The sequence below is a fragment of the Schistocerca piceifrons genome, chromosome 3 (assembly GCF_021461385.2).
Source record: "Schistocerca piceifrons isolate TAMUIC-IGC-003096 chromosome 3, iqSchPice1.1, whole genome shotgun sequence".
In the NCBI taxonomy this organism is placed as follows: Eukaryota; Metazoa; Arthropoda; class Insecta; order Orthoptera; family Acrididae; genus Schistocerca; species Schistocerca piceifrons.
Genome location: NC_060140.1, coordinates 106,415,802 through 106,431,364, shown reverse-complemented (window position 1 = coordinate 106,431,364; position 15,563 = coordinate 106,415,802). Strand labels below are relative to the sequence as shown.

The following is a 15,563-nucleotide window of genomic DNA, read 5'->3' as shown; positions in this document are numbered from 1 at the left end:
AGTATTATTACTCCACCTTTAATGCTTTCAGTGTTGATGTAATGTTAAACTCTAACTTTACTACTTTCAATTGTGTGTGTGTGTGTGTGGGGGGGGGGGGGGGGGGGGGGAAATTGGAAGTGGAAGAGGAGAGAGTGAGTAGTGGGGAGGGAAAAATTGTCTGTGGTCTGGGTGTAAGACAGATTTTTTAAAAAAAATTCAAAGGAATCTAAGATATGCATAGCACACATAAAAAACAAGACCTGCTTTTCCGAATCACATTTATTAAGAACAGACAAAAATACTCATATATGCTCTAAAGTCAAAGAAACTATAAACAATAAAAGTCACTGTGTTACTGATGTCATACATAACGCTCTTACAGTTTTGAAGTTGCAGTACAAATAGTGGAGTGATTTTATAGTTAATCATGTGGCACATGAAGTTGATTAGGAAAACGCCATCCTATTGTCAAAAGACCTTGGGTAAGTAAATTTATTGCTGCAGAGGCATCGGCAGTGAAGGAGTTGTTGTTGGAGTCGGAAATGTGTGCCTCTTTTCTGGGCATGGCATAGGTAAATCATATGGCTCGTTTTGCAGTCAGTATGAGGTTATTGCCACATAAATGAACTATGAATGATTTGTTTTTGTGTGGACATGTGTCATAGACTGCTGGTGCCCATTCCCTTTAGTCACACACACGCGCACGCGTGCACACACACACACACACACACACACACACACACGTACACACGTACACACACACACACACACACACACACAGAGAGAAAGAGAGAGAGAGAGAGAGAGAGCAGTTGAGGTCATATTTCTTCATGTTTTGGATTAAACTTGTTTCAAGTTTCTTAACTAATAATCTTTTTCAGAAAAATTTGGTAACAATGTGAAGAAGAAGAAGAACAACAGTAGGACGAGTGGACAGAAGACCAAGGAAAATGTAATAAATGTAGAGCCCATTCCACAGCCATCAACTAATACTGAAGGAAATGTAAGGAGTGACATTGTACAGGCCTCTACAAAGAGCAGAATTAAATCCAGTGTCAAGATCAAGAAAAAATTAAAGAAAGTACCAAATACTGTGGTAACAGTGAGTGCACCTGTAGCACATTCAGTTATTGCCCCTGCTAACAGTTCTACTGTGGGACCTGGCACACTTATTTTTACCAATGGCACAGTCATGCCAGTGTTGTCAACTAGGGTTGTGCCTCTTCCATTACTGGTCTCCCGTGCTGCAAAGTTGCCAATAGCAGCTCTTACAAGGTGAGCATAAGGAATATATGGTATATTCTGTGCATGTAATTAGCTGTAGATTATACAAATGTCTGTGTTGTTAGGTGTAACTGCCTGCACCATGATTAGTAGAATGTATGAGGGGATGTTCTGATTTTTCTGAGTTCATTCTCTTTTTGGTGGTAGTTGATTGGATTTATTGTCTAGTTTGATTATAAATAACTTGTGTATTTAAGAAATTATAAATAACTTGTGGTAATAACGGAACTCTTTCTCCTCACTTATCTGTCACTTTTATTGCTATCTGTTCTAGTTGCATGGAGCCTTTGAGCTCCTGTTAAACCATTTTTATCTTTTTGTCTTTACTATCAACAAAATGACATTTTTAATACATTAGAGTGATTAGTTCCCAGTTTCATTGTGTGTCCTTTACTTTTGTGACCTGTTGCTCATATCCTTGAAGTTATATATCAGGAGAATGTGAAATGAAACAATTTGTGATAGATATATGAGCAGTAAAGTTGTATCAGTTAGTGATTACTGTTTTCTAGATCCTGCTGTCGCTTGTGTGGCAGCATTCTTCACCGCGTCACATGTCAACAATGTAATAAGTGCATCGACTCAGATGTACATATATTTTTATTCCCCAAATCTCTTGGTGGTTTTGACATGCTTCAGGTTCCTAATTCGTAATTCTTCTGTCTGTGCTTAAGTATATCTTTGTGTGTATGTAGATGTGTGCTTGTGTATCCTTATTCTTCGGCTTACTTGTATGAAATAAGTTGAAGGTTATTGGAAACCATGGAAAATAAGAAGGACTTCAGCAATAGAAGTATATGCATATGGAGAGAGGGAAAGATAGACCATTACTCAAATGAGAAGTAAGAAAGAAAAAGTAGAACTGGTTGCTAAGATTGAAGAAGAGAAAGAAAATAGCCCCAAAGACAGGAAAACCCTTCCCACCCCCTTTCCCCAGGATCCCTACCTTGCCGGGTACTTGAGTGAGAAGCCGGAGGAGGTATGATGTTAAATGTCTCCTACAGAACGGACATTCTCACATTCACCTTTGAAGCCCCCGAAGAAAAATCTTAGCGACACCTATGGAACTGCAAATGGTGAAGAATCAGTTACACTTGTGTGTGAGGGTTGTCTGATAGGTGAGGTGTGTGATTAGTGTTAGTCATGCTTGTACTTGCACTACCCATCCCTTCCAAAAGTGTTACAAACCCTCACATTTACATTGTATCTCACAAAGCGTAAAAATTATGCATCATGTTATCACAATTATGTAATGAGTCATATAAAATTCCATTTTCTATTAATCTAATATTCCTTGATTCCCCTCCAAGAATAGCTCAGGCCAAATTAAGACCTAACTATATGCTGATGCTGGGATTCAAGACCACCGCTGACTGGAGCGGAGCGCGCAGGTGACTTAAATACTTATTTGGTACTAACAACCAAGTACTGAGAACACAGACTGTTCTGGATGTAATCTGACTGCTTCTAAGTAGCATATTATGAAAACATTAATAGATGCTTCTGTCCTGACTTGATATAACAACAAAATTTATCACATTGATTACATAGCCTGGACCAGCTCATGTAACTCATTTGAGACCACGAATAGTGATGCAATCACTTATTGCTATTACTACAAGAAGCAGTATGGCCTTGATATCAATGACTTTCAGCAGCTGTTGCTTGTCAGCCAAGTAAAGACAAGGATGCAGAAGCAATAGGATAACAGGATAGTATAAGAATTCAAGAATAGATTACAGAATAGTTTAAGATTTGAAGGGAATTCGGCACAGGAAAAAATAGTACAGAAGAAACACTGAAAACAACTAGGGATCCGACAGTCGTCACTCCATCCGTTAACACAGAATGTTAATATCCCTGGGAGACAGATGTGACTCCGCCCGGATCCCATGAATCTGGTATTAACCTCACTTGATTATTCACGGACCAATACTTCTTGTTAAATTTTGTGTGAAAGTCTCCCCACAACAAAACAATCACCACTTTACTAGGTAAAACAACATTAGGTAAAATTATTTTATGTTCTAATCTGTACTGGACAAGTTTGTATTCTTTCCACGAGTCGTCTATAACCTTGTTAGTATCATTAGGTTTGGAAAAAAGCAACAGTCGCAACCTTTTCTGGAGATTATACTCTCGGCCATTTCTCGATCAATAATTAGCGCAAGTGGTTTTGCCAGACTACTACATTTATAATGTCAAAGTTGACAATTTTTTCTCTGAAATTTTGTTCTACATTATTTACTCGCGAACTGACAGCTCATGTAGTAACTGCTTGTATACTAACACCTGGAATTTTCGACTGAATAATCGATATTAATTCCTTAGGCTGATCTGTGCTCTCTTCCAAAGTATTCATTTCCTGTGCTACAGAATTAAATTTAATATTACATACATTTTTACAAAATTTCAATTTTTTACGAAATTCAGATCCTACATTATTGTTATTATATTTGATGTCGCATTCAGCCTCCAAAGTAACTATGCCTTCGCATCGATTTCTATATTCTTTACTTTGAGCGTCTAGTTTGATGGGCAACAAACCTATATTTGTTGTTTGAATATTTAAAGTTTCATACTGTCTCTGATTAAAGTCAGTGAACAGTTGATTTACAAGAGCATTCAAAGAACTAGTGAGTTACTCTTTATATCTAACTTCAGATTTTCTACCTTATCATTTAAAGAGTCAAATTCAATCTTTAATAGAAGTATAATTGCTGCTTCACTGTTCAAGGTTTCACTCTGAGCATTTAAACTAGAATGTACTAAACCTATTTCTCTCCTTAGAGCTTCATTCTGAGCATTCAATTTTTCACTTAAAGTTACAATTTGTGCTTCTAGTTTTTCACTTAGAGTGGCTGAATCAGCCATCTGGTCATCCGATCTAGAATTTAGTTCTTGTCTTAAAGTGTTGGAATTTGCACTCTGTGCATTTAATTTTTCATTTAAAGTTGCAATTTGACTCTGTTCTTTGGTTATTTAATTTAAGACTTGGTGCTTTAATTAAATTTCCTACCTCAGTCCAGTCTGGCATTTCCTTTGTTACAGTCATTGCCACGGCTGGCTCTGAAGTTTGTTGCTGTTCTTGATCCATAATTTTATTGATCTCAGACCTGGCAATCATCTAAAGAAAATTCACCACTGAGAACATAACTATAATACCAGTTTATCATTCATCTGTCCCCTCAACTTTTATCAAGTAATTAGTGGTTTTTGCTCACCTGGTTTAGAGTTCTAGCTGCATTGGTGAGCAGATGTGTAATCAGCGCTGGTGGACAGCAATGGCGTCGGCAGTGTCGGACGTTGGTTTCAGCGTTGTCGTCGGCGAGTGGCTGCAGATTCAGCACCGGTGAGCACCAGCTGGTGTAGTCGGTGTCGGTGGCTGGTTACTGCATCGGCGTGATGTACGTGTGTGAAGCCTGCTTACTCTTGACACCCGATCTTCTTAGTCGAAAAGTTGAGGTCTTCTCTCCAGTTTTCTCTGCTATTACTTTCTCACGTCTTTTACAACATTGCACTCACAACTTTATTCCATTTGTTTATTGGACTCAGTACGGTTACTGGAAACAGTTTTCGTATGTTGTTATGCTTGATTGCTATGGCAACGCCTAATATCTTCTTGCCGTTTCTGTCTTTCAGTTCCCGTTTTCTTCAGGTCTTGTCACTTAGGTCGCCATGTTCTAACATTTTTTTGGACGATAAGAGACAGTGTGGTATTGGGTTGCAAGGCACACACATCTCTCAATTCAGTTAACTTGCACGTTGTGTGTAGCCGATCCTCTTGTCTGGGTAATCAGCTACGTCGATCTCCCACAAGCTGCTTCTCCGAAATCTATAGTTAAGGGAATTTATTAAAATACTTCTCTACCTTTGAAATAATCGTGGTACTCGTATAATAGTTTTAAGTTCAATAACTTTATATTTTCAACTTTCACAGATAGTAACTTCTGCAAGCTAACTTATTCCTTACATGTTAGACTCATTTACACATATTTAAGTACCGTACATGTGTCTTGCTTCGTTCATAGCCAAGACATGAAGTAATTCAAAAGTCTCTAGTCTCAAGCGAGTCCAATACCTGAATGTGCATAGCAATCTATATTCAACTGTTCAGTGGTCTTTTTTACAATCACCACATACACTAACCCATCAAAGAATACGACATAATTATTTGTTGAGTTCTCCTCATGTCTTCTGTGGCGCTGATGGCAAACGCTTGTCTTTGTCAGTGACTTCAAGTTTGAGACGGCTCTTTGATGTCAACAAGAGCTAGAGAATGATCCATACATTCCAATTCTTTATGCATTTAGCTAAGACAGAGCTCCATAACATTTGAGTACATTGTTCAACAACATGGACCATGATTTATATAAATTCTCAGAATTTTGTGTTCATGCAATTAGTTTATTGCACAGATGCAATGATTACAGTAACTAAAATGAGAGCTGTTAATTTTATGACTGCATTACTGCCAGAATGTAATTTTCTTAGAGAAAAATAAAAATAAAGTCAAAAAAGTTTGATTATTGTTTTAACTCGAAACCTATCCATTACGAGTCCAGTGCTTTACTTTTGCACTACTGTGTCACACAGCAGACACTTTCATTTAATCTTGTTACAGTACACTGCAAGTGTAATGCCTGCATAGATTGTGGTTGTGATTAACCTGATAAATTGGATATGAAACAGAAACAGAAACACGGAACACACAAATGAATTATGCTGAGCCTATGGAGACAACTTAGACTGTGGTGTAATGCTGTGTGCCACGACTAAAAAATTGTATTTACTCCACATTGTAATGAGACAGGGCTCTCCTTCCACCCTTAAAAATAATTTCAGTATGATGAGTGCATTTTGCGTACAGTAACTTATGACTGAAAGTCCACTGAAGGCAAAGTATCAAGCGATCACATTTTTCACTTCAAGATTTCTGAATTAACTGCTGCATGTTTCTTGAGTTCAAAACATCATAACAACTGTGACCACTAAGGGGAAGTTATGATTTGAGATTATAAGAGTGACAAGGCCTGCTTCACAATCGAGCTTACAGATGACTCCACCTAGCATCAAGAGCTGACCATTTGTGCAAAACCTTGCAGTCTTTGAAAAAGTATGGATGAAATATCGTCATATTATTAAGGAGAGCAGAAAGAGATCATGTGAACAGTTTCCAAACACCATAAACATTCCATCAAGTTGGGTGGAAGATCCACAGGAGTTTTTCTGGGAGAGAAGGATGGTGCCTAATTGCTGCTGTTGTAATGTGAAATGGGAATCTCCAGACAAACTAGCTCAAACAGTACAGAACATTTTGTCAGAGTTATCACTGCCACACAGCAGCCATCTTTGTAGTGCCCCATAATGGGACAGTTGGGAATTCAAGTGTACTGTTGATGGAGCATACAGTGACCCCACTCTTTGTTGGAGCTGATTGTCTTTAGCCTGTGAAACCTCACCAGGTCATGATAGGATCCATTATAGTATAGTGCAGCATCTTGACAGAAGAAGTAAAGAAATTCTCAGTGCACTTTTTTCAAAGTCTATCTCTGTGCCAGGACAATTACCTGACTAATGAAAGGAAGCTAGTTCAGTTCCTGTCATTAACCTTGGGGACAACATGATATGCATTAGTAGCTATCATAGTGTTGCCCTCATCGGTTGCGTGGATATGACACTGGAACAGATGATCAACTGCTACCCTGTCTGGATCTCAGAATTCAGGCAGCATCTCAGTCGCTTTCATTTTGGGTTTGGGAGATATCGATCCACCATAATGATCCTGACTGCTCAAATTGCCTATACCAGAAGCTTTCTTACACATGCAGCGTTACCTGATATGTTGTTTTGTGACTGAAGAGGCTTACAGTGGTACATGGAGGAATAATAGCTGTGGACCACTCTATGAACAGGGCTTCCCAGGACTTCATGTCTTTATGTGGCCTTTCCTTTTGCCATTTTATTTTCAATATCAAGTTGGCAATGGCAGTGTGACAACTCAACTTGAGAGGAGAGACTTGTAGTGTTTTAACTGTGACTGTGTGCAAAAGGCGAAAAACTTCATATCAGTATTCAAAGTTGTCTTGTAATGTATCTTCTTAGGTTCATATCTTCTGTACTCCAACCACTGAATTTGTAGCTAAGTTGCTGGACACTTTAATTCATTAGTTTTGCAAGTATCTACTGCCTTCTCCAAAGTTACCTATGATACAAATTCTTGCTTCATCTGCACTACTGTAAATGGAGTTTTTCTTTGTGAGTGAGCAATGATTTTATACCAGTCTGATGGTGTGTAGATAGTTTTCCCATTGTCTGGCTCCCACAGAGTCTAAATCAGCATTGTTTGGCAGATAAGAGTGTCCACTTGTCATCAAAATATGGTCAAGAACAACCATTTGAAGTAGTGGATCTGTCACAAGTTTCAATCAGGAATGTGCCATTGTAAAATTTCTATTTTGTCATGTGCTAGCATGACTGTACATTATTATGTGTTTTCTTGTACTAGCCACTTCTTTTAAGTGTTTCATTAAGCAAGATGATATTTCGTTTGATCCTCGCAAAGCTATAATTTTGCTCCATTCAAGTGTGAAAGCAGAGTTAATTCTGAGGTTGTGGCAGCCTAGGTGGTAACAACATAAATTGTGTTTGTAATATGCTACTGAACATGTTGCTTTGAAATTGCCAAGGCTTTTTCCAGATCACATGTAAAAGCATAAACATTTTCGGAGTTAGGTTTTGATAATTCCTTATGCATTTTTATTGAATGTTGTGCAGATTTGGCGCTCTGTAAATGTAGTTTGTGTTGCACTTCTAACTGCGTTTTTTTTTTGTTTCCTCCTACAGCAACTGATATCTACACCTGAAAAATACGCACATTTATCTCTTTTTAATGGATGAAAACTTTAGATTGAAATTGTGATTAAAAATCTTTCCATAAAAAGCCTCTGACAAAGGTTTAATGTTGTCTTCAACACATTTTTCTTTGTATGAATTGTACATAACTCTGATGCTCAATTTATGACTCAAATGAACTGAGAATAATGTGACTGATGACATGGGAAACTGTTATGTGGAAATGAATAAGACTAACTGTACTATATCGAGTGATGTGTCACAATGGTTAGCACACTGGACTCGCATTCAGGAGGACGACGGTTCAATCCTGTGTCCTCCCATCCTGATTAAGATTTTCCGTGATTTCCCTAAATCGCTTCAGGCAAGTGTCAGGATGGTGCCTTTGAAAGGGCACAGCCGACTTCGTTCCCCATCCTTCCCTAATCTGATGGGACCAATGATCTTGCTGTTTGGTCCACTTCCCCAAACAAATGAACCAACCAACCAACTAACTGTACTTTTTGGAGCTTTATTGGGAAGTTTATAATGACCTCTTAAAACAGTATCCGAGTCCTCTCCTTTCTTTACTTTTTGTGTACGTCAATCATCCAGCCATAAAAAATTTGAAAAGTTGTCAAAAAATACTTTTTACAGACTTCTAACTGAATAATTCCGTACATATAAATAGTACAGGATGTCTCACGAAAGATGCCTGGGAGGGCTCTGTATGTCATGCAGCGTGTTTGCCGGCTTTTGCTGCTATGTCGGGCGGTTGTCACTGTGTGTAGTTATCAGACACCAGTACTTGGTGCTTTTCCCCTACACTGTGTGACTGAGTGAACTGGTGTTTTCTTTTGAGTTTTATGTCAAATTTAATCACTTCAGATATTGTTGTTAGACGTCATTATTGCAGCTGTGCCAAGTCTGGGGCTTTCCCTGCCCTTATGTCGCTGGGCCTGGTCCTCAGACTGAAACACCGCGCGCTTGTCTTCTATGCTGTGCGACTGAGTGTTTGGGTGTTTTGTTTTGAGTTTTCTGTCGAGTTTCCATTTGGTATGGTTTACACAAAGAATCAATGAGTGTTTCTGGTGTTGAAATATGCAAAAACAGAATTGTGTATGGAGTGTCAGCATGAATTCATATGAAAACTTCTCCGTGTGCACATTCCCAGTGATTCAGCGATATGCAGATTAGTGAAGAAATTTCAAGAGACTGGATCTATGTTACACAAACAAAGGCCTAGAGAACATAGTATTTTAACCGAAAATAAATTAGACAAAATAGGGGAGGACTTGGAAAGAAATCCAAGAAAATCTCTGTGCCCTTTGCCTCTTCAGGCTTGTGTGTCAAGAGCATCCACTCACAAAGTTGCGCACAAACTCAAATTGAAACCAAACAAAATACGAGGCTTGTCCGGAAAATACGTATAAAAGTTCAATAATGTCTTTATGTTACAAGTTGCAGTCACCGCCAGGTGGGACTACTGCTGTAATCAGTCCCATCAATGCTCAGTTCGAGTCAGAGCACTCTGCGTGAAGGTGGGAGTGTGCGGCAGCTTGTTGACAGTTACCCTTTTTCACCTGCCGTCGGCATGGAGCTCTCTCTGATTGAGGAACAGCGTGTCAACATCAAGTTTCATGCAAAGCTAGGCAAGAATGGTCGTGAGATTTTTGAGTGTTTGAAACAGGTTTACGGGGACAATTCTCTGAAGGAACCAACCGTGAACAAGTGGTTAAAAAGGTTCCGGGATGGGCGAGAAGTAGTGAACGATGACCCTCGCCCAGGACGTTCGTCGACATCGAGTTCCGATGCAAATGTTGAACGAATTTGGGCTTGTGTTCTTAAAGACCGTAGATTGACAGTCAGAATGATTGCTGACGAGCTGTCAATCCTCAAAACATTCATTCACGAAATCCTGACACAAAAACTTGAAATGAAGAAATTGTGTGCGAAAATCGTACCGAAGCTCTTGATGCCAGAACAGAAAGCAAAGAGGGTTGATTGCTGTGAGGATTGGTTGGAAGCAGAGGAACGAGGGGACTTTCTCAACTGAGTCATCACTGGAGACGATTCCTGGTTTTACGAATTTGATGTGGAGCTCAAATCTCGAAGCAAGGAATGGAAACTAGGAGGAGGACCGAGAACAAAAAAGTCGCGAAAATCAAGGTCCAATGTGAAGACAATGTTGATTGTTTTCTTTGATTCTAGGGGCATGTTGACAAAGAATTTGTCCCTCCCGGCCATGGAGTGAACGGAAATTTTTACGTTGAAGTTCTGAGACGTCTCAGAGCTCATGTGGCCCGAGTTTGACCGGAGTTGGCAAAAGGGGGCAGGTGGATCGTTCATCACGACAATGCGCGTGCTCACACTTCGCTCATTGTGCGTGAGTTTTTGGCCCGAAGGTCAATCACTGTGACAGACCACCCGCCTTATTCACCCGATTTAGCCCCATGTGACTTCTTCATGTTCTCGAAATGCAAAATGGTGCTTCGGGGGCGGCACTTGGGAGATGTGGAAGCCATCAAGGCGGAAACGACACGGCAACTGAACATCACAGCTAAGACTTTCAGCAATGTTATCCACAGTGGAAACGGTGTTGGCAGAAGTGTATCGCGTCTCAGGGCGAGTACTTTGAAGGAGACCATATTGTAATAATAAATAAATAAATAAATAAATAAATAATAAATAAAGTTAATATTCAACTTTTATACGTATTTTCCGGTCAAACCTCGTAACAGTAATGCGTCAACTGAAGGACTGAGATACCGTTGCTCGATGTCATTATTGCAGCTGGCTGTTACAGTCTGTGCATGATGGGGAAGTTTATCCAGAGATGCTTTTCTTTCTGATGAAGCATGGCTGTATTTGTCAGGGTACGTAAATTCTCAGAACAACTGACATCAAAGCCCCGAAAATCCTCATGAATTACATCAACAACCTCTGCATGATGTAAAACAGGAGTGCGGTGTGTGGTTAGTGCATGAAAAATTATTGGATCAAACTTTTTCCACAAAACAATATGATCTGACAGCTATGTGAACAATATACTGCACTTTTTTTTAGAGCTATGACCTAACATAAAGATGTATGGCTATTTCATACGGGACAATGCAAGACCACAAGACCAGGGAGCCCTCCGCCACACACCGTTGGGTGGCTTGCGGAGTATAAATGTAGATGTAGATGTAGACCACACATCACCAGTGCTTCTATGACAGCAATACAAAGTGTTTTTGATGACTGGGTAGTTGACTGGTATTCTTGTTCTCCAGATCTAAATCCATGTGACTTTTATTTTTTGGAAATGGTAAAGGACAGGGTCTGCACAACAAATCCCCGTATGCTCAGGGAGTTGGAAGGCAGAGTTTGGCTAGTCATTTCCCAGATTTCGACTACCGAAATTCATCACGTGTTTGCTAACATGTACAGATGTCATACTGCTCATACCACAGAGGAACATCATTTTTGGCACCTACTGTAAATAAATCTAAACTTAAATTAATCAGTTGGCAGTGTTGTTTATGCTTTAACTCTGGGGAAACACGTGCACAACTGACTACCAGCAGATTAGTGTTCGAGAGTCAGGCATGGTGGTGAGTGGTGCACGCCGTGGTGGCGGCGGTGGCGGCCTATGGGTATGCTGCGCAACCCGTGGACACCTTCCAGGCGTCTTTTGTGAGATATATTCATTAATATAGCCTTTTGAGGTCAAGTTACTATTTGTGGTCTTCTTGCTGCAGGAGATTCTGATTTGATCAGTGCCTATCTAGACATTTTGAGAGATAAAAGATACATTTTCCTCCAACAATCAAAAATTAATTTAATTTCTTCTTCAATTATTTTTGAAGCACATTGTAGTGTACAGTGGCAATCATCATTACAGAAGACCTTAGCAGAAAGTGATTTACGTTTTCTAGGTATAGTATGCTTCACCTCAATTCCTTTTCACTTTCATCTACATCTACATCTACCTCTACATCCATACTCCGCAAGCCACCTGATGGCGTGTAGCGGAGGGTACTTTGAGTACCTCTGTCGGTTCTCCCTTCTATTTCAGTCTCGTATTGCTCGTGGAAAGAAAGATTGTTGGTATGCTTCTGTGTGGGCTCTAATCTCTCAGATTTTATCCTCATGGTCTCTTCGCGAGATATACGTAGGAGGGAGTAATATACTGCTTGACTCCTCGGTGAAGGTATGTTCTCAAAACTTCAACAAAAGCCAGTACCGAGCTACTGAGCGTCTCTCGTGCAGAGTCTTCCACTGGAGTTTAACTATCATCTCCGTAACACTTTCGCGATTACTAAATGATCTTGTAACAAAGCGTCCTGCTCTCCGTTGGATCTTCTCTATCTCTTCTATCAACCGTATCTGGTACGAATCCCACACTGGTGAGTAGTATTCAATCAGTGAGCGAACAAGTGTGCTGTAACCTACTTCCTTTGTTTTCAGATTGCATTTCCTTAGGATTCTTCCAATGAATCTCAGTCTGGCATCTGATTTACCGACGATCAACTTTATATGATCATTCCATTTTAAATCACTCCTAATGCCTACTCCCAGATAATTTATGGAATTAACTGTTTCTAGTTGCTGACCAGCTGTATTGTAGTTGAATGATAAAGGATCCTTATTTCTATGTATCCACAGCACATTACACTTGTCTACATTGAGACTCAATTGCCATTCCCTACTGTCTTCTATCTTCTCTCTGTGATTTTCTGCCATGTGATTGCTGTTGCTCATATTCTTCATTAGACTCGCTTTTGGATGGATGATATTCTGAACCAGAATCTGAAATTTCTCGCTCTTCATTCTTGGTTTCTCTAAGCTTTTCTGAATTACTCATTTGACCAAAATCATAAGCTCATGCAAACACCAGTAACAATCAAATGGTTTAGACAACAGTGTAGCAATATAGAACTTAAAAATTAAAAGGAGGGTCAGCGTTGGCCATAATATTGATGTTTTATTGATGGCAGAATCTATTTTTGATCACATAGTTATCATCTTCAGTGCTGATATGTACAAATTAAACTCAGACACTGGTATCAAGTTATCAATAACCAAAACTGAGAAGTGATCACAATGTTGTTATCGCTTCTTGTACATATCCTCACTGAAGGTGATAACTATGTGATCGAAAATCGATTCTGCCATCAATAAAACATCAATATTACGGCCAACGCTGACCTCCTTTTAATTTAACATATATGGTCGTTGTGCTCACAGCACTCCATGGAGCCGCCAATCAATATAGAACTTGGCTGAAAACAGTCTAGACCAGTGGTTCTCAAACTTTCTGATAACTCAGACCCCCTTTTTATGTGGAAAGTGATCTGTGGACAAGCTATCTAAAATTTCACATGGTATTTAAAAAAATGTACTAATTAGAGTTACCAATGACAAGAAAAAGATCGAGAAAAATGATTCAATAAGTAATTTATCCTTAAGATACTCTATCGTTGCCTGGTGAACAAAATTTCATTTCAAAATATTATAAATTACAGTACGGTAACAGTACAGTAATATAGTAATACAGTACAGCAGAGTACAATAAGTATGGTAATCAAAAATTTGTGTGTGTGTGTGGGGGAGGGAGGGGGGGTTTCCATAATTCCAGTGAAATCTGGAATAGGTTTTGTCACCATCAGTTCTAGGTCCGATTCCACATTAAGAAAATTCACTTTAAGGTATTAATACTGCAGAGAACAGAAAAGGTCTGGTCACATAAATAACTAATAGGGAAAGGCCTCAAGTGTTGCAAAGCTTTTTAGACAATTCTTCACACTCACAGTACACACACAACCAAAAACTACTAAGTTCATTTTCTTTGAAAATGTGCTTCCATGAAGTATCGCATGGTAGTTCTAATGGCTGTTCTTGTTCTGTGTCAGAGACAGTCATTCCTTGTATGTCATGGATTTCTACATTAGAAGAAGGATTTTCAATCCAACAATAACCAGGTTGTGGAACAGGGAAATATTCCCGAAAAACTTGCAGCTAAAGTGTCCTACAGGTGTTTGGTGAAGTTCAGCAGAAAGTTGTTCACCTGAAGAATCAGTGAAATACTTGAGTACTGCAAATAGTGTATGATTATTGTTTTGTACTTGTACTGCTCACAGCTACAGTTTCTTAATTGTAGCTTCAACTTTACTCTTGAACCTGGTAGTTATTAACATTTCTTCCTTGTAGGTCTATATGAAGTTCGTTGAGAAAGTAGAAAATATCCATTAAATAGGCCACTTTACACAACCAATCAAAATCCCACAATTTGTTGCTTGAAAAAGAATGTTGTTTGTCTAAAAGAAACAAGCACACTTCATCACGCAGCTGAAAAAAATGACATGAAGCTTTCCCTCTTGACAACCAGTGCATTTCAGTATGTTCATTGCCAAATTCTTCACATAAAACTGTGATTTAATGAAATTAAAAAGTTTTGTAACTTCATCCAAAACACATTTCAAATCCTCAGGCATTTTTCTTGCTACTAAAGCTTCTCTGTGTATGAAACAGTGAGTACACTTTACTTCTGGTGCTAAAGGTTTCACCCAAGCCATTAGGCATGTCTTCAAACCAGTAAAAGTATGTGGGCCATCCAGAGTGGTAGCTACACATTTATTCCATGTAATATCGTGAACTCATTAAGTGCACAAAACATATCTCCTATCATTGTTCGAAGAATCTCCGTACAGAGCAAAAGTGCCTCACAGATTGTCTCATTACACTCAAAGCGGGTGAAAACCAACAGATTTGCTTCTCTATCTATGTCTGTACATTCACCAAGTTGTAAGGAATAAAATAAAATTAATTAGACTCACTTTTGAATGAATGGTATTCTGAACCAGAATCTGAAATTTATCACTCTTCATTCTTGGTTTCTCTAAGCTTTTCTGCCTGGGGATTTGAAATTAATTGTTCTTTTACATTGAAAGACATATTGTCAGTTCTTCTTTTAACCGTATTGTTGGAATGGGGAATTTAGTTTTATTTCCTTAGCAGCTGCATCACTTGCATTATTTTTACACATAACTTTCGCAGCTGTTGGCTGTCATCACTGCGTATGTATGTAAATCCATAACAAAGATAGTCATCACATTACCTGCATAGTTTTCTCTTCTTTTCTTCACATTCACTTGTCGTAGCTAGCAAGCATGAAAGACTGCTTGCAGAAGCATTGTCTGACTTAAACATCACCAATAGTCTTTCATTTCACTGCAGATTATTCCAACCATCAATCCATTACAAACCTAACAATTAATGCCACACTAGAAAATGTTGGCCACTTCAGGAAATGAGTGGCTGATGACTGATCAGTGTGTATACATCTGCTGTTTATCCCTCTCCACTCATGTGGGATGTGTTATACCGTGAACACGAGACATCTATGACTGTCTCTAATACCGGTTTTTTCCAGTAAAACTTTTTTCCTTGTCTGTTGTTCAATAGGATGTTGAAGGGGA

General features: G+C 39.0%; 1 protein-coding gene across 1 annotated transcript in view; it reads left to right on the top strand.

Moving 5' to 3' along the window:
- LOC124788429 overlaps positions 1-15,563 on the top strand; it is a 44,156-nt gene that overhangs the window by 11,878 nt on the left and 16,715 nt on the right. The window contains exon 4 of the mRNA XM_047255699.1: positions 864-1,257. Coding sequence (XP_047111655.1) covers positions 864-1,257 — 394 coding nt within the window. The remainder of the gene's footprint in view (positions 1-863; positions 1,258-15,563) is intronic.